Raw genomic sequence first — 20,223 nt, forward strand, 5'->3', positions numbered from 1 at the left:
TTCCTCCTTTCTTTTATTCCTCAATAGCCCTGACTGATTCAATTGAGGATGAAGGGATACAAGTAACATCAGCAAATTTGCAGATGACACAAAGTTGGGTGGCAGCGTGAACTGTGAGGAGGGTGCAATGAGAAGGATGACTTGGACAGGTTGGATGAGTGGGCAGATGCATGGAGATGCAGTATAATGTGGATAAATGTAACCACTTTGGTAGCAAAAAGAAGGCAGATTATTATCTAAATGATGTCAAGTTGGGGAAAGGGGAAGCACAACGGGATCTGGGGTGGTCCTTGTTCATCAGTCAATGAAAGTAAGCATGCAGATACAACAGGCAGTGAAAGAAGCGAATAGCATGTTGGCCTTTATAACAAGAGGAGTTGAGTACAGGAGCAAAGAGGTCCTTCTGCAGTTGTACAGGGCCCTAGTACAACACCTGTTTACAAATACACAGGACTAGATGTTAAAAGTCCAAAGTGCCAAATATCAATTTACTCCCGATGGTGATGGGAGCCTTCTGCACTCACCTATTCTCTTCCGATGTTGAGAAAGGCTAGGCAGACACGTCATTGGGGTTATCAAGTGGGCACCTACTTTCATCGACGTTTTGCTGATTGAACCCACGACGTCTCCAGTAGGCTCAGAGGTGCATACTGGCATCCCGGAACCACCCCCCTCTGCATCTGTCTAGTTGGTTATTTGGGTGACCAAATGGGGTCTTTCCTCTTCAGCCAGAGCCACTGGCTACTCCGCTCTGCCACCCGTGATGTTTCTTTGATGGCCTGGCATAGGGCTTGTCCGCTGATCCCCAGGTCCTTCATCAGTCTTAAGGTAGATGTTGCCACGAATCCTCGACATCCAACTTCTACTGGGCAGATCTTAACTCTCCAGCCCTGCTGTTCTGCCTCCGCTGCAAGCTCTGTAAATCGCAGTTTCTTTCTTTCGAAGGCTTCCTGCACAGCATCCTCCCAAGGGACTGTGAGCTCCACAAAATACACCATAACCATATAACCATATAACAATTACAGCACGGAAACAGGCCATCTCGGCCCTACAAGTCCGTGCCGAACAACTTTTTTCCCTTAGTCCCACCTGCCTGCACTCATACCATAACCCTCCATTCCCTTCTCATCCATATGCCTATCCAATTTATTTTTAAATGATACCAACGAACCTGCCTCCACCACTTCCACTGGAAGCTCATTCCACACCGCTACCACTCTCCGAGTAAAGAAGTTCCCCCTCATGTTACCCATAAACTTCTGTCCCTTAATTCTGAAGTCATGTTCTCTTGTTTGAATCTTCCCTATTCTCAAAGGGAAAAGCTGATCCACATCAACTCTGTCTATCCCTCTCATCATTTTAAAGACCTCTATCAAGTCCCCCCTTAACCTTCTGCGCTCCAGAGAATAAAGACCTAACTTATTCAACCTTTCTCTGTAACTTAGTTGTTTAAACCCAGGCAACATTCTAGTAAATCTCCTCTGTACTCTCTCTATTTTGTTGACATCCTTCCTATAATTGGGTGACCAAAATTGTACACCATACTCCAGATTTGGTCTCACCAATGCCTTGTACAATTTTAACATTACATCCCAGCTTCTATACTCAATGCTCTGATTTATAAAGGCTAGCATACCACAAGCTTTCTTTACCACCCTATATATATGAGATTCCACCTTCAAGGAACTATGCACGGTTATTCCCAGATCCCTCTGTTCAACTGCATTCTTCAATTCCCTACCATTTACCATGTACGTCCTATTTTGATTTGTCCTGCCAAGGTGTAGCACCTCACATTTATCAGCATTAAACTCCATCTGCCATCTTTCAGCTCATTCTTCCAAATGGCCTAAATCACTCTGTAGACTTTGGAAATCCTCTTCATTATCCACAACACCCCCTATCTTGGTATCATCTGCATACTTACTAATCCAATTTACCACACCTTCATCCAGTTTGCTGAGAGTTCGACCAGAGCACAAGATATGGCCTCAAGTTGGTGATGGCTATCTCTGATGTAACTGTGGTGGTGCTGGCTCGAAGGGCCAAATGGCCCACTCCTGCACCTATTGTCTATTATCTTCGGAAGCATTGCAAGCACTTTATTTTTCTTTTACACCAAATTTACAATCAGTTTGCTCATCTGATGTTCCATTATTTGGCCATCCTCATCCTTCCTCTTCATTGGAATATGCCAGTCCTGAACTTCGATCAACTAGCCTTCAAACGACTCCCACATGTCAGATGTGGACTTATCTAATAACAGCTGTTCCCAATGCACCCAACTGAATTCCTGCCTAACAACGTTGTAATTTGCCTTACTCCAAGTTGGTACTTTTCCACTAGGTCCAGACTTTTCCCTATTCAAATCAATCTTAAAATGTTTGGATCTGTGATCACTATCCCCAAAATGCTCTTCCACTAAAATAGCACTCACCTGGCCAACATAAATTCAATGAATTTGTAAGTAGTTGACAATTTAGAAAAGCTGTGCCAATTATTGGAGCTGTTCAAGATTTGATCTCCTGTACTTAGTCCACAATGCATGTAATCTATCTATAGTGCATGTAATCTATCTTCACTTTGTTCTTGTGTCTGTGTGGGCCAGGGTTGTGTCAGCGTTCTGTCAATCTCCTTAATTCCTATCTTCTTTCAAACGCTAGGCCACAGCCGTCCCATTTTCACACATGCTACTCACATTTTTCCCACGAACGCGGTAAATATCTTCCCGTCGCATTTCAACCTATATTTCCCAAGTTACTAACCTTTTAAAAAGTTTCAAAATATTAAAGTTTTTAAAGCTCTCATTTTGAAGAAAAAAAAAAATTCCGACTGACGTCACAATCCATTTGCACGCTCCGGGCGCGAGGGTCACTCAAGCACTCCAACCCGCTTAGCCCAGCTGAGATCCCTCATTCTACCCATCCTCCCTCTAACCCCCTCCCTCTCTACCCCCCTACAAGTAGAACTACAGCACTCCAACCCGCTCGGACCCGCACACTCGGCTCCGCTGGGGCCCGTTCGGTCCTGCATGCTCGCCTCGGACTCGCTAAGCCCAGCTCCATCGGATCCATTCAAAGAGGTGAGGGAGGGATTGGGGGAGTGGAGGAAGAAAAAATCCTGGGAAATTGAGGAGGATGCAAGGGGGGATTGAGGAGGAGGTAGGGAGAGTTGTTCAAACGTCTACACTTGCTCTCATGCCCCCTCCCTCTCTACCCCCCCCTCTCTCTCTCTACCCTCCCTCCCCCCCCCCCCACTCGACCCCCCTCCCCCGACTCTACTTCCCTCTCTCTAACTAGGTATGCTACAAAACTTATCTTCAGCGGCGCTGCAGTTCCGACACTGGCCATGTGCGCGATTTTGGCGCCTTAAGGGGGAGGGCGGGATTAAAATGCCGTTTTCTCCTGCCTGTCCGAGATATATTTTCTCGGGCTACTACCTGATGCTGAAAAATCGTTCCGACTGCCGTTCTTGGAATTAAAAAAAAAACCGCGGGACAATTTAAGCGCTGGAGTAAAATAAAAATCCAATTCTAACGCCGTCAATGCTGACAACGGGACGGATCTCACGTAAGGGACAAAACATATGGTAAGTCGTGTATTTTACATATAAACTTGCTTCTTAGGATTACTTTAATCAAAATTTCATCAGCGAAAATGTGATTAAGGCCCCATAAGAACCGGCAGTGTTTTTCCTGCCGATATGGGGTTTAAATTCACCGCAACCGCAACGTTCCAAACGAGCGTGTTCCACAAAATCTCACTCGCAAGATGATTTAAATGGCTATTAATTTACGGGAATTAAACATTAAATTCCTTCCATTTGGCCTATAAATTCATGACAATGAGGTTTAAACATCATGTTATATTGTGAATTCTTGTGTGAATGTTATTTGAACACTTAGGCTATTAGAAATGTTAACCTTTTCTTAAGAAATGGATAGATGTTTAGATCTAGTAATTGAATTTTGTAATTAGCTACAATTAGGTAACTAATTATATGCTTTAATTTCAGGTCATCCAAGTAAGATTGTTTCATATTTGTTTCAGAATGCTTCAATCTATAATAACTGAAAATGTCTCTTAACTCTTAATTTTTAAGAAAGATATGGGCTTTTGACTGTCCTCGATCACAGTTTTTGAGTTAAGTCAATGGAAAAGCAATAGGGAACAAGGTGCTAATTTCAAAGTATGAAAATGGCCATAACCTTTTTAATACTGAAGATATGAAAGTGAATTAGGTGTCAAATTTTACTTCGGAGTCACGTGAGTGACTACGTGAAGAAGCACGCTAGGACGCATGCGTGTCATTGCGCTACAGGCATTGCGAAACGTCAGACGCGGTGGAAGGACGTTCCCCCGCGGCGGCAATTTAAAAAGCCGCTATTGCAGGTAAAGTTCTTACTCTGCGGTCTTTTTGCCCACTACAGAGAGAATGGAGAAAGGCAAAAAGACAACGAGGGCTGCGACGAAGCTGGTCAGGGAGGACCGCGAAGGAGCGGACAGCCAGCAAAAGCAGCCGTCAGCACTAAGATCACCCGTAGTGGGATCAGCTGTGCCCTGTGTAGCCGCCGCACCGGCCAAATCAACGCGGCCGAGCGGCAAGGCAAAACACAAAACAAACAGAGTCGTGGACTCGGAGGAGTCCGACTCTGATACACCACGGGAGGCCAGCGACCGAGAGCGCTGGACCCGTATGGAACGGTGTTTGGAGCATCTGCTCCAGCGTGACCGGCTCCGCGATTTGGAGTCAGGCCACTGTGGGCCCTATATCAAACCCACAGCAGCACCTTTCCAAGGGCTGCATGATGTCTCCACCTTATCAGAGGGGAGCACCTCAAGTCAGTTCTGGGCTGACTTGGAAGAGGGGTTCGCGGAAGAAACAAGTGTGCATGGGGTGCAGGACAAAGAAAAATTGCTGGATATGGTGGCAAACTTCATACAGCCAGAACAAACTGGGGGAAACCTGGAGCCAAAGCTTATTAACAGCTGCATCTGGAAACATATCGGACCAGGGGTCAGAAGTATGGACGTGAAAATCCAAAAAGTCCTAAAATTGCTGACTGCAGGAATAACGGCATTTGCCCGCACTGTGGACGATAGGGTTATGTCCCAAGATCAACAGGATGCGCTGGCACTGTTCTGCAATATGCAACACGAATTAAACAGCATCAGAAAAAGTGCCATACAGCCGACACTCAATCCTAAATTCGCGGGACTGTGTAAACCTGGAGCCACCAAACCATCCATTCTCCTGTTCGGAAGCAACTTGTCTAAGCAGGTAAAGGAGCTAGACGAAGAAGCAAAAACTTTAGGGTTAATAAAAGGAACAACCCTGCAAAACCCACCACAGCCTACGACTGCACCCTTACGCACCCTTAAGCAGTATCCAGGGATATACCATAGAGTTTATGCACGAAAACAGCCCTCCAGTCCAACATAAACCAAACCGAAAGTTTGTGCTCTCTGATAGGGAGAAAACAGAAGCACAAGCTGAACTGGAACGGCTTTACATAAAAAGTGTAATTGAGCTAACGTGACACGAACCATTAGAATTTGTGTCCAATATATTTACCAAAACGAAAAAAGATGGTGGTTGTCGCATCATCATAGATCTGACAAAATTGAATACATTTGTACAATATTATCACTTTAAAATGGAAACCTTTGTTACTGCTAAACAACTAATTTCCAAAGGGTACTTCATGGCTAGCATCGATTTAAAAGATGCTTACTATTCAGTACCCATACGAGGTGACCACAGATGTTACTTAAAATTCAACTGGATGGGACAACACTGGCAATATAAAGCACTGCCAAATGGGCTAACATCAGCCCCCAGGCTGTTCACAAAAATCTTGAAACCAGCCCTAGCGTTTCTACGGAAATGCAAACACATGATTATGGCATATTTAGATGACATACTCATTGTGGGCATAACTTTAGAATTGGCCATACTAACGGTAACAGCCACAAAACAGTTGTTTGAGCAACTGGGATTTATCATCCATCCAGTTAAATCTAAACTAACACCGTCCACTACTTGGGATTTACCATTGATTCAGTTCACATGACAGTGACACTACCTAAGGAAAAGGCCAGAGAAATAATGGAGGTATGCAGCAACCTCATTGACATCAGAAACCCATCCATCAGATTGGTAGCTAAAGTAATTGGTAAAATGGTGGCTGCTTTCACAGCCATACAATTTGGAACCCTACATTACCAAAACTTACAGAGAGCCAAAATTCAAGCTCTAAAAATTAATGCAGGTCACTTTGACAGACCTATGAGACTACCAATCCAAGCCAAAACGGAATTAAAATGGTGGATAGATAACATCTGACTTTGTTCCAACCCAATCATTGTCAGTAACCCTTCGATGGTACTACAAACTGATGCCAGTGCACTAGGGTGGGGAGCCACCAATACCATCACCAGCTGTGGAGGTAGATAGACAGCACAGGAGGCATCCTTCTTACTCACACTGGGTATAAACTACTTGGAAATGTTGGGTGCATTTCATGGCCTTAAGTCATATTGTACTGGATCACACCACCAGCATGTTAGATTACAAATAGACAATACCACTGTGGTAGCATACATCAACCACATGGGCGGCAACAAATCGATATCATGTGACAATCTCACTAATTCAATTTGGCAATGGTGCATCCAGAGAAATATTTGGATATCAGCCACTTACCTACCAGGGAGACTAAATTTAGTGGCAGACACCAGGTCACGCAAATTGAATGAAAACACCGAATGGATGTTAAACAAAACGGTGTTTTCTGATATTACAGCAAAATATGGTACACCGGATATCGATCTTTTCGCATCCAAACTAAACAACCAGATATCTAACTATGTTTCATGGGAACCAGACCCTGGGGCAGCGGCCACAGATGCATTTTCGTTGCATTGGGGGAAATGGTTTATTTACGCATTCCCTCCCTTCTGCCTCATCAGTCGGGTATTAAGGAAAATACAACAAGACTCTGCGTCTGGTATTTTGGTAGTACCCGATTGGCCTACTCAACCATGGTTCCCAGTGGTGCAAAACATGGTATTAGAACCATGTATTACAATCCCACACAGACCAGATCTACTACTACATCCCGTGACAGGGGATAGCCATCCAAGCCATAAAAGCTTGAACCTGTTAATTTGTAGAGTTTAAAGACACCGCTTCTACAACTGGGACTCACGGACCGAACAGCAAACATCATCTTGGCGGCCCAAAGAGAATCAACCAAGAAACAATATCTGGTCTACATCAGAAAGTGGGAAACGTACTGCCATAAGAACAAAATCACCAACAGAAATATCAACATCCCATCTGTTCTGGAATATCTGGCAGGCCTCCACTATGATGAGGGGCTCAGCTACAGTGCCATCAACAGCGCCAATGCCCTGTCGACATACCTATAGCAAGGGACAGAGCGTTACACGGTAGGGACTCACCCTCTGGTAACCAAGCTCATGAGGGGAATATTTAACACAAACCCCCCAAAAACCAGGTACTCCCATATATGGGATGTAAGCATTGTCCTGAAAGCACTCAGGAACTGGTCACCAGCATCTACCCTGTCCCTATACAGACTAACGTTAAAAACAGTCATGTTAATGGCACTGGTCACGGCACAGAGGGTTCAGTCACTGCACAAACTCAGACTGGACAACATGACCTCCTCACCTGACGATATTACGTTCCATATTTACGAACTAGTAAAACAGAACAGACAGGGATCAGCAGGCCTCAATATCCAATGTAGGTCATACCCTGCAGATGACCGCCTCTGTATAGTTAAACATCTATCACTATACATGGAGAAAACAAAAATCATAAGAGGCAATGAGAAGGGACTGCTGATCAGCCATAAGAAACCTCACAAAAAAGTGACGGTCCAAACGATCTTGAGGTGGCTGAAACAGGTACTGACGCAGGCTGGGGTGGATACTAACTTGTTCAAATCTCATTCCACCAGGGCTGCAGCTACATCAGCAGCAGTACAACTGGATGTGCCCATGGACCAAGTCCTCGAAGCAGCAGGATGGTCAGGGGAAATAACTTTCCAGTTATTTTATAATAAGCCAGTGAGGAAAACTGGAACATTTGCAGAAAAATTTTTAAATTCTGTAAATTAATTTAAAAACCCATAAATGGGGTTATAATTTGTGTTAATAAATGTTATGATTTCAATAACGAATCATATGCAATTATGTTAACACTATTCCTCCCACAGTCAAGGCAGACGTGTGCATGGACTCGTTTCCACAGCATGAAATCACAGAGCTTTGAAATCTTCACGTAATCACTCACGTGACTCCGAAGTAAAATAGTAAGATTAAACGAGAACTTACCAGTTGGAAGTTTGATCTGTATTTTATGAGGAGTTACGATGAGGGATTACGTACCCTCCGCTCCCACCCTGATCATATACTTAACTGGTACCTCTTCTCTAATCTTACTATGTTTAGTCATTACAGTTATCTGTGAATTCACACCGCTGCTTTGAAGAATGACACGCATGCGTCCTAGCGGGCTTCTTCACGTAATCCCTCATCGTAACTCCTCATAAAATACAGATCAAACTTCAAACTGGTAAGTTCTCGTTTAATCTTACTATTAAACATTTTATGCTTTATCTGATGGGATAAATTGCAGACTTGATTTTTAAAATCTCAAAATTGTGTAACATTGCTACTCAAACCCCCTCACTCTTTATCCCTCCCTTTCCCTCTACCCTCCCTCTCTACCCCCGCCTCACCTCCCTCTCTACCCCCATCCCTTGCCACCCCCTCACCTCCTTCACCCTCTCTACGGCCTCCCTTTCTACCCCCCCTCATCCCCTCCCTCTCTACCCCCTCCCCCTCCCCTCTCCCCCCTCCCTCCACTCTCCCTCTCCAACCCCCCCCCTCCCCTCCCTCTCTGCTCCCCTTACCCTCTCCACTACCCCCTCTCTCTCTAGCCACGTCTGTGCAGTTGGGGGCTATGCGTGAGTGGATAGGGCGGGGGATGGGGGAAATGGAGCGAATGAAAGTGTTACTTGAAATTAAAGAAATCAACCAGGGCTCTCACTTAACCTTTTTTCCTCTGTTGCCTGCCGGGCAACCTAGACGGCTTTTTAGGTTGCCAAATGACGGTTTAGGCGGTCATTTCGGACGGCTTGCATGACACGTGCGATGATGTGCTCGGATGAAGTGAGTAGTTACCAGTCGGAATTATCGTCAATGAAACATTTACATATTATTTCTGCTTCAAATAAAGTCACAAACTAAACATATTCACCAATCAAGACATGATATATACCACAATGACATGCAGCAAAATTACAACAAAGTATCTCATCTCTTTTTACACGTTGCAATGAATGCAATTTCTATTATTTCTTTCCACTTCCAAACAAACATCTGGTTGGATTATTCAGCGTATGATCAACCTCGGTGAGACGAAGTGCAGGCTCCACTCAGTTCGCAATAACCAACCTGATCTCCCGGTGGCTCAGCACTTCAACTCCCCCTCCCAGTCCTAATCGAACCTTTCTGTCCTGGGCCTCCTCCATGGCCAGAGTGAGGCCCACCGCAAATTCGTGGAACAGCACCTCATATTTTGCTTGGGTAGTTTACACCCCAGCGGTATGAACATTGGCTTCTCCAATTTCAGGTAGTTCTTGCTTTCTCCCTCCTTCCCCGCCTATTTCCTTCGCTCCATAGATGCTGCCTCACTCGCTGAGTTTCTCCAGCATTTTTGTCTACCCACACGCTTGCAGGGAAAATGTGCAAATTCAACACAGACAGTGCCCGAGGACAGGATCGAACACAGATCTCTGGCATGTGAGGCAGTAAGTGCACCAGATGTGCCACTATATTTTATTTTCCAACACACAAAAAATTATACGTTGATAACTTTGGATACTAAAAAAAAGAAACTATCCATTTCCAGTCTTAAATCTCGAAGTGATGCTATATCCCCCTTTACAGCTACTGTATGTTTTAATTCAGTTCAAGACTATGGGGCAGTACATTGGCCATAAAATTGATGCCTAAAATTGCCAGAGACCCAGAATTGATCCTGAATATGGGTGCTGTCTGTATGGAGTTTGCTCCTTTTCCCTTTGATTGCATGGGTTTTCTCCGGGTGCTCTTGTTTCCTTCCACATTCCAAAGGTGTGCAGGAACCTTTGTTTACATATTCTGTTGTGCTGCTACAAGTAAGGATTTCATTGTTCTAACTGGGGTGTGAGAGAATAAAACACTCTTGACTTACGTCGCTAATGTGTGGGATAGAACTAGTGTACGGGTGATCGGTGGTCTCGGTGAGCTGAAGGGCCCGTTTCCACGCTGTATCTTTAAATTAAACTAAAAACACTTAAACCAGGGGAAATCTAAAGAAGGGTCACTACCCAAAACGTCTTCTATCCAGAGATGCTGGCTGCTCCATGGAGTTCCCCCGCACAATTAAAGCATGGAATAGTCTTCACCCTACCATAGTTACCCAACCAGACGCAACTAAATTTAAGGTAGCTCTTATTTCCCAAGAACCCTTTTTTGCTTAAGTCCAAGTCAAGAGTCAAGAGAGTTTTATTGTCATGTGTCCCAGATAGGACAATGAAATTCGTGCTTGCTGCAGCTCAACAGAATATGTAAACATAATACAGAACAGGAGATAAAAGTTCAGTGTGTCTATATACCATAGACCATATATACACAATAAATAAACAGATAAAGTGCAATAGGCTGGTATTTTTCAGAGTTTGGTGGTGGTGGGTCCACTCCTTTTAAATTGCATTTGGAATATTTTTGGATGACCAGGAAACTAAGAAGCAAGAGTTACTCCAGGGAGTTACTCCAGCTCCAGGGAGTGATTCTGCATTGGTTATCAGCGGTCGCGGCGAGTGGACCAGATCTCCCACAATGCAAAGGGAAGAAGAAAGTGGTCGACGCCGACCAGTTGCCGTGGCAATGCGCATGTGCAGGGTGGCACATGCGCACAACCACTGCCGATGTGCTGGCCGTGGTTGTGCGCATGTGCAGGGGGAGGATGTGCAAGCCGCGGCAGTGCGCATGTGTAAGGCGGCCGGCCGTGCCGGCGGATGAGGAGCGAGCGGAGAGCGGAGAGCAAAGACCCAAAACCCGGACACAGATATGGATGGTGGGCGGAGACGGAGAGTGACACACAGAGAGAGAGAGAGATAGAGAAGGGGCCTGCTCAGAATTAAACGATAGGTGTCCCGGTTGTTTGCCAAGCGAGGCAAAATGGCATGGCATTTAGGTTGCCCGGTGGCACTTTAGATCGCCATTGGCACCCGGGCAACCGCTAATTTCGAGCCCTGTCAACGTTCAAATCGTGGCTTGTAAGCTGCCCAAGAGCAATAAAAGGTGCTGTTCCTCCAATTTGCGTTTGGCCTCACACTGACAGTGGAGCAGGCCCGGGACAAAAAGGTCAGATTTGGAATGGGAAGGGGAGTTAATTCATTGACCTGCTCCATTATAATACATTTGACATCATCACTACATTTGAAAATGTCCCAGAACCTGACTGCTGTTCAACAAAGCTCCCAGGTTTAATATATTTAGATGAACAGTCTGCAGACTTCAATTTGCATTTGTGTCATGATTATAAAACAAACAATGGAAAATCAGTTTGAAGAGAACCATGGACCAGGTTCCAGAATGTGAATGGAAGCAAGCAGATGGGAAACTGATCTCTTACACTACAAACCTTGCAGCACCATCCACCTTTGACGCTGAGGATTCCAAGTGCCCCATGGTCACTTTGTGCCAAAGCCACTAATTTATTACAACATTTCAACATTGGATATTTTCCAAATTGGAATTGTCAGATTTACTCCACAGGTCAATGTTCCTGATCAGTAAACTATGTGCTTGATAGTGCATGGAACCAGAGAGAGGTGTTCAAATCCCTCTAAGGCATCTGTGGGATTTAAATCCAACTAACAAAATAAATCTGAAGAAGGGTACTGATCCAAATTGTCACTTATCCACGTCTTCCAGAAATGCTGTCTGACCCACTGAGTTGCAACAACTTGTCTTTTTTGGTCAATTAGCATCTGCAGTTCCTTCTGTCTCTCTCTTAATTAAATATTGATTAATAGTGATTATAATATTAATATAATATCAAGGGGGGAATTAGTGTGTGTGTGTGGGGTGGTTCGTGTGTGTGTGTGACGCCGCAAGCCCCCCCTCCCCCACAACCACACGTTGAGAGGATGGGACCCAATGGGTCCCACTTGGTCTAGTAATGTACTAAGAGTGATTTTTCCAATGGGCATTACCTAATGATGTCTGACATACTCTCCTTTCTTTTATTAATACAGAAAATGTCCTAACCAATGTTTGCAATTTAACTCAATTTAACTATTTGAAGCTGTTCATCTGTTTCTAATGATTTTGGATGACAATTCTACAGATGGTATTTATAAATACACGTATATTGTGTTAACCCTCAAGTCTAGATATTAACTGCTAAATGAATGGTTATCGATTACAAGATCCACTCGGGTTTTATTTACGTCTATATATTGTCAGATGTTTAATGTGGAATCAACTGTGAGATTATTTTGATAATAAAAGTATAATTTAGGCTTTTTTTTTTTAAAGACTTCTTCTGATACATTGTGGAAACAGGCCCTTTGGCACACCGAGTCCACAGGGATCTACACTACCACTATCCTATTTGCTAGGGACAATTTACAATCTATAGAAGAAAATAAATCTATAACTGCACGTCTTTGGAAAGTGGGAGGGAACCAGAGCACCCCGGAGAAAACCCAGGTGGTCACACGGAGAATGTACAAACTCAGTACAGGATCAGGACCTGTAGTCAGGATCAAACCTGGGTCTGTGGCGTGCGCCACTGTGCTGCACTCAATTCATAGTATTAAATTGTGCATCTTCTTTACTAAAAATCATCTATGTATTAAGGTGGCAATTATTCAATGACTTTGGATTATATTAAACCCTTGCAAACAAATATATAAAGACCAAGCTTTCAAAGCACAGACATTGCTACCAGCTAAAATAAAAATCAAGCCTTAAACCCATCAGTCAGGAGGATCGTGTGGAAATATTTCCTTCAATTCTGAAGCATTCTTTAAGTTTTTTGAAATGGGGCTGAAATACAATATTTTCTATTTGATCTTCAAGGTTAGATGAATGGATGAGAGCTCTAGGAAAAAATATTCATTACTGTTCCCTAAACTCTTTAGACCCTAAAATGAAGCATTGGAAACAAATAATCCACCATAAAGTCCCATTCACACATGATCCCAATGTTTACTGACCTAATTGATTCATAGCAAGAGTTGATTTCATAGTGAGAGGATTTGAGTATAGGAGGTCCTGCTGCAGTTGCCCAGGGCCCTGATGAGACTGCACCTCGAATATTGTGTGCAGTTTTGGTCTCCTAATTTGGGGAAGGACATTCTTGCTATTGAGGGAGTGCAGTGTAGGTTCACCAGGTTAATTCCGGGATGGCGGGACTGACACATGATGAAAGTATGGACCGACTGGGCTTACATTCACTGGAATTTAGGATAAGAGGAGATCTTATAGAAACATATAAAATTCTTAAAGAATTGGACAGGCTAGATACAGAAAAAATAGTGCCGATGTTGGTGGAGTCCAGAGCCAAGGGTCACAGTTTAAGAATAAGTGGTAGGCCATTTAGGACTGAGATGAGGAAAAACTTTTTCAGCCAGAGAGAAAGGCAGTGGAGGCCAATTCACTGGATGTATTCAAGAGAGAGTTAGATAGAGCTCTTAGGGCTAATGGAATCAAGGGCTTTGGGGAGAAAGGGGGAACAGGGTACTGATTCTGAATGATCAGCCATGATCATCTTGAATGGTGGTGCAGGCTCGAAGGGCCGAATGGCCTACTCCTGCACCTAATTTCTATGAAGGGCCGAATGACCTACTCCTGCACCGATTTTCTATGATTCTTGTTTCTGATAATACAGGTGCACACCTTTTATCCGAAGATCCAAATAACGAAAAGCTCTGAATAGCGGACATTTTTTCAGTCCTTGAAGACGTTCACCGAGGGCGGCCCGCAGAGGTGACAGCGGAACCTCCGGTCGGTCCTCGAAGAAAGGGGAACTAAATCCCCATTCATAAAAGAGGTGAGGGTATATTGCGCGGGAGGGTTAATAATTGGCAATCTGCTGCTGCCTGCCCGCTGAGTTAAAAAGTTCCCACGGTAGACTCACGATACACAGTGTATCGTGAGTCTTGCGTGGGAACGTTTTAACTGGCGGGCAGCAGCAGATTGTCGCTCCCTTCAGTTTCACCCCACCTACACCCCTCTGCTTCCCCGCCATGTGTGTGACCACTTCCCTCCCCTCTCCAGTTCCCCGCCCATTGCACCGGCGCGGGGGCTTTGCACTGTCTTCACGTCGGCGATGCCAGCCAGCAGGTCAGTGCCAGTCACCGGAGACGTCAGGACCAACGGGACACCGACCCCCAGGCCCACTGCAAGCACGGAGATGCCAGAGACCCACAGCCAGCAGCAACCCAGCCCTGTTCCAACTCCAGAGGAACACGCTTCCCGTAGGGACAGAAGCTGATGGTGTGCAAGGTACGTCTTGTTCTTGGGGTTGAGGATGAGGGGGCGCAGTTCAGGCTGTGTCGTCTCCGGCCACCCCCCTGTACAGGAGCTGAGACTGGGAACTGTACCGCCCTTGCAGGTGAGCAGGAGAGTGGGGTTGTTTGCAGTTGCAGAGGGAGGGGGCAAGGGCGGTGCAGTTCCCAGTCTCAGCTCCTGTCCAGAGGGGTGGCTGGAGACGTCAGGACCAACGGGACACCGACTGCAAGCACGGAGATCCCAGAGACTCACAGCCAGCAGCAACTCTAGCCCAGCCCCGCTCCAACTCCAGAGGAATCCCGGGTTGCGGATGAGGGGGCGCAGCTCGGGCTGTGGGCGAACTGCCACTTGTCGCTGTAGCGGCCCATCGGGGAGTGGGTTCCTGTTGATCCTGACGTCTCCGGCCACCCCCCTGGACAGGACCTGAGACTGGGAACTGTACCACCCTTGCCCCCTCCCTCTGCAACTGCAAACAACCCCACTCTCCTGCTCACCTGCAAGGGCGGTACAGTTCCCAGTCTCAGCTCCTGTACAGGGGGGTGGCCGAAGACGTCAGGACCACCAGAAGCCGCTCCCCGATGGGCCGCTACGGCGACAAGTGGCAGTTCGCCCACAGCCCGAGCTGCGCCCCCTCATCGGGACACCGACCCTCAGGCCCACTGCAAGCACGGAGATCCCAGATCAGCAACTCCAGCCCAGCCCCGCTCCAACTCCAGAGGAACATGCTCCCCGTAGGGGCAGAAGCTGATGGTGTGCAAGGTACGTCTTGTTCTTGGGGTGGCGCAGCTCGGGCTGTGGGCGAACTGCCACTTGTCGCTGTAGCGGCCCATCGGGGAGTGGATTCCTCTGGAGTTGGAGGGACAGGGAGACACAGCGGCTTTTGAGGTTGGTGGGCAATCACTTCCAAAGTTCTGCCCACACAGTCAGTACACCTCTCCTATACTTGTCTCCCGCACTAAGATTATCTTGCAGAGAATGATCCCAGCCTAACCCTCCCTATTCTCTCCTATTCTGCAAGAAAAAAACTACATTGAAGACTCAAACTCGCGATCGAGTAACTGCCGGGATCGAAGCGCAAATTTGCAACCTTGCGGATATGAGCCGAGCACTCTACCATTTAGCCAGCCGTTAAAATCTACGCTAAAAATCTTCCAATCCGAAAGCCGAAAAATTCCGAATTACGAAAAGTGTCTGGTCCCAAGGCTTTCGGATAAAAGGTTGTGCACCTGTACCTTTAATACCTTAAATAATGTAAAAATGTTAATTCTTGCCTTCAAATCATCATTTAAATGATGCTGCTCCTCCCTATCACTCTTACCCTCCCCAGCCCCAACATTGGTCAAAGGTAACTGCTCTCCTCTATTGTTCTTGTGTATTCTCTATTGCATACATGCCAGCAGTTTTTTTTTTTAAAGCCCAGGGATCTGGATTCATTTATTACTTCTTTGCCTTTCTGCCTTTTTTTTTTCCATTTCAATGCGCCTAAAACCCTAATCCAGTCTCTAATAACTAACATGGCTATGTGCTAAATTTTGTTTGATAATAATCGGTGTCTTGGGACAATTTACTTACCCAAAGGTGCTGATGATGTCAGAAAATACATTATAGGACATGGTGGAATTATACCACCATCTTGTGGACAGAGTCTACAACTACTTTGGCACTAGCACCAAAGACTATATATATAATGGATTACATTGGCAATATTAAATATGATTCATTAACAAAATGCATTTTAAAATTTATGACAATGAGCTATCATTGCAGGATGGAATATCTTCAGGAAGCAGAATAGTAACAGGCCAGGTGTGTAACAAGGAACTGCAGATGCTGGTTTACAATGATGACAAGACAAAATACTGGAGTAACTCAGCGGGTCAGGCAGCATCTCTGGAGAGAAGGAATAGGTGACGCTTTGGTTGGAGATCCTTCATCAGACTAAGGGTCATGGAGGGGGACACTGGAGATATGGGAAGGTACAAAACAAAGCAGAGCCTGCATTGATGACTCGAGAAAGGTGAAGCTCACCATGGTCATTGTTGGCTGGGGACGAGATGATAACGAAGGAATAAAAACAGTGAAAAGAGCAAGGGGACCAGGGTGGGCGAGGGACAGAGTGAGAGGGAATGGAAGAGTCACTTGAAGTTAGAGAAATCAATATTCATGCCGCAGGGTTGTAAACTGCTGAAGTGATATACGAGGTGTTGTTCCTCCAATTTGTGTGTGTGTGGCCTCACTCTTTCAGATATTCGCGTTTCAGGAATATTAAATCAGGCATAAACATAGGCATGATAACTCAGGCCTTTAAGCTACTAACAAGATGAGAAATATTTGCAACCACACAGTAACTGCAATTAAAGCTTACCAGCCATTGATTCCTATATACAGGCCCATTTCTAAAAGGGCAGCAGCTTCTTCTTTTGTGCCATCAAAAGAATGCACCTACAATAAATGAAGTCAAATTAACAAGTCAGTTCCAAAAATACACTAACTTTATATTTGCTGGCTTTAATCAAGAAATATATTATTGTTTGAAGTAGGATAGATAATAATCATATGTGTTTCTGTGAACGCATTACTCTGAATTTTCCTTTACAAATGCAGCTAGCACATCTGGATTACATTATCAAAATATGTATGTGTAGGCAGATGGGAAGAGTTTAAATTGGCATCATGGTCAGCACAGACCATGGTGGGGGTGGCAGAGGGGAAAGGAGAACCAGTTCCTGTGCTGCACTGTGGGTAAAACGACTGTGCATTCACCTTATCTATACCCATCATGGTATTATAAACATGGTCCTATGCTCCAAGGAATAAACCTTAGCCTGCCTAACCTCTCCCTATAACTCAGGCCTTCAAGTCTTGACAACATTCTCACCAATCCAGTTTGTTCCCATTCCAGTTTAATAACCACTTTCCTATAACAGGGTATTGTGTATTTATCCAAACAGGAAATTATGATAGGCTCCAGGAAGCCAAGCAGTACATATGCCGCCAACGTAGAGACATAAAGCTTCAAGTTCCTAGGAATAAATATTACCAGCAATTTGTCTTGGATCAGCCACAATGAAGCTATGGCCTAGAAAGCACACCAACACCTCTACTTCCGTAGAAGGCATAAGGGCCTGTTCCACTTACGCGACTTTTCAGCAAACTGTCTGTGACCTTCAAGCTCGGGGGCACTCGCCTGAAAAACCGTGAGCTGGAACAACCGTCAGCGCGGAACACACACACACACACAAACACATCGCAAAGGCGGGGGCCAGGGAAAGCGGGGGGAGCGCTGTCTGAAATTCACATGGTGCAAAGCCAAGGTGATACCCGCGATGAACAGGAAGGCTAAAGACGGCTAACACAGTGTACGGTAAGTCCTTTAAAAGAGCGGGGAGAAGGAGTGGAGACACTTTTAAAAAGCCAGACAACGTTGAATAAGTCAGAGACACACATCTGTGAAGTTTAGTGGGCATTTAACATTACCGGTCCGTTTTCCTTGGTTCTGAAAACTCGTCCTTACGTTTTTTGTTCCCAAATGAGCCAATTAAAATGCCCGGTCAGCAAAGGAGATTACCTACGGCTACCTCGACTTGGCGAAAAAGCCAGACAACGCAAGTAGTAACCACTATGCGGGAACTCCTCTCGACCATGTGTCGAATGGCGAGTGTAGAGTCTCCTAAAGTCAGAGACACACACTCTGTGAAGTTTAGTGGGCATTTAACATTACCGGTCCGTTTTCCTTGGTTCTGAAAACTCGTGCTTACGTTTTTTGTTCCCAAATGAGCCAATTAAAATGCCCGGTCAGCAAAGGAGATTACCTACGGCTACCTCGACTACCTACAACAACATGGCGACCCCACTACCACTGCACTACGAGCTCAAAATTATTGATTTGCTCCATGCCGACCAATTTCTGGTGAAAATCTTTCCACGACCAAACTGAGGCCGCAAGTAGTAACCACTATGCGGGAACTCCTCTCGACCATGTGTCGACTATGCTGCGAGTTTGTGGTGAGTGTAGAGTCTCCTAAACTCGCCAATAAGATTGCCTTAGTGGGACAGGCCTTTAAGAATTTTGGCATCTCCTAAACAAACAACTTCTACAGATACTCTGTAGAAACCAATCCCCTCCAGTCACTCCCTCTTCAAGCAAAGAGTACAGAAGTTTGAAAATGCAAACGTCCAGGTTCAGGGTCACTATCTTCCGAACTGTTATCAGGCTACTGAACAGTCCTCTCATCAACTAAAATGCATTCCTGACCTCCCATCTATCCCGTTGAAGACTTCTGAACTATCTTTGGTCAGAACTTCATTGTTATATCTTATCTTACACTAAATGTTGTACCCTTTATCTGTGCACTGTGGCGGCTTGATTGTATTCATATAGTTTTATTTAACTGGATAGCACTCAAACAAAAGCTTTTCACTGTACCTCAGTACATGTGACAATAATAAAGTAAACAAAACCATTCCTCAGCCCACTTAACTTGCCGATCAAGTTCCCAGTATAAAACGATCATTTTTTCCACTGTCATCTGCAACTTTACCAACTATGTTTTATACCTTCACTTCAAAATTGTTTAATTAAATGGTAAACAACAATGCGCCAGGCATTGATCCCCGAGACATGATTTCCCATGCACAAATCCGTGTTGAGTATCCCAAATTAGTCCTTGTATATCCAAATGTTGGCATATCATGCCCTTCAGAATCTCCTCCAGTAACTTACCCACCATTAATGTCAGGTTCACTGGCCACTCCTTTCCTTGCTTTCCCTTGCTGCACCTTTTAAACAGTACAACATTAACTACTGCCCAGCCTTCCAGACCTTCACCTGTGGCCAAAGATGAAGCAAATATCCCTGCAAGGGCCTCCACAATTTCCACAAATCATGGGCTAGGTAGATTGGCATAAGCATTAAGGTTAGACTTACCACTCCTCCAACACACATCTATCCATATTTCTCTTCACTATATCTACAAATGAAACAGATGAAATTTTTACACATTTTATTATTTTCATGCCCAACGTGCTTTTATATTTTTGTGAATGCATAGCAAACAAATACAAAAACTAAGTTAAAGAAATCAAGCGGTTTCAACCTTAAATTTGGCCAGCCATTCAAGGTAAGCTGTGATTCCCTCAGCAAGACCACAAATAAATGTAAACTAACACGACTTTTCAACAGAATGCTTGACGAATCTTCCTGACTGTTTTGAGCATGTAACAAATTGAATGGATACGTGAGAGCCAGTGGATGTAGTGTATCTGGACTTTCAAAAAGCCTTTAATAAGGTCCCACAGGAGATTAGTGAGCAAAATTAGAGCACATGGTATTGGGGGTAGGATATTGACATGGATAGAAAATTGGTTGGCAGACAAAGGAAACAAAGAGTAGGAATTAACGGATCCCTTTCAGAATGGCAGGTAGTGACTAGTGGGGAACCGCAAGGCTTGGTGCTGGGATGAAGGAATTAAAGTAACATTAGCAAATTTGCAGATGACACAAAGACGGGTGGCAGTGTGAACTGTGAGGAGGATGCTAAGAGGATGCAGGGTGACTTGGATAGGTTGGGTGAGTGGGCAGATGCATGGCAGATGCAGTATAAGGTGGATAAATGTG

General features: G+C 44.9%; 1 protein-coding gene across 1 annotated transcript in view; it reads right to left on the reverse strand.

Moving 5' to 3' along the window:
- Nucleotides 1–20,223, reverse strand: part of tatdn1 (TatD DNase domain containing 1) — a 61,740-nt gene that overhangs the window by 11,611 nt on the left and 29,906 nt on the right. Inside the window, exons 8-10 of the mRNA XM_055634166.1 lie at nucleotides 19,546–19,576; nucleotides 19,356–19,365; nucleotides 16,972–17,048 (exon numbers count right to left, since the gene is read on the reverse strand). Coding sequence (XP_055490141.1) covers nucleotides 16,972–17,048; nucleotides 19,356–19,365; nucleotides 19,546–19,576 — 118 coding nt within the window. The remainder of the gene's footprint in view (nucleotides 1–16,971; nucleotides 17,049–19,355; nucleotides 19,366–19,545; nucleotides 19,577–20,223) is intronic.

This window comes from Leucoraja erinacea, chromosome 4, assembly GCF_028641065.1.
Source record: "Leucoraja erinacea ecotype New England chromosome 4, Leri_hhj_1, whole genome shotgun sequence".
NCBI lineage: Eukaryota > Metazoa > Chordata > Chondrichthyes > Rajiformes > Rajidae > Leucoraja > Leucoraja erinaceus.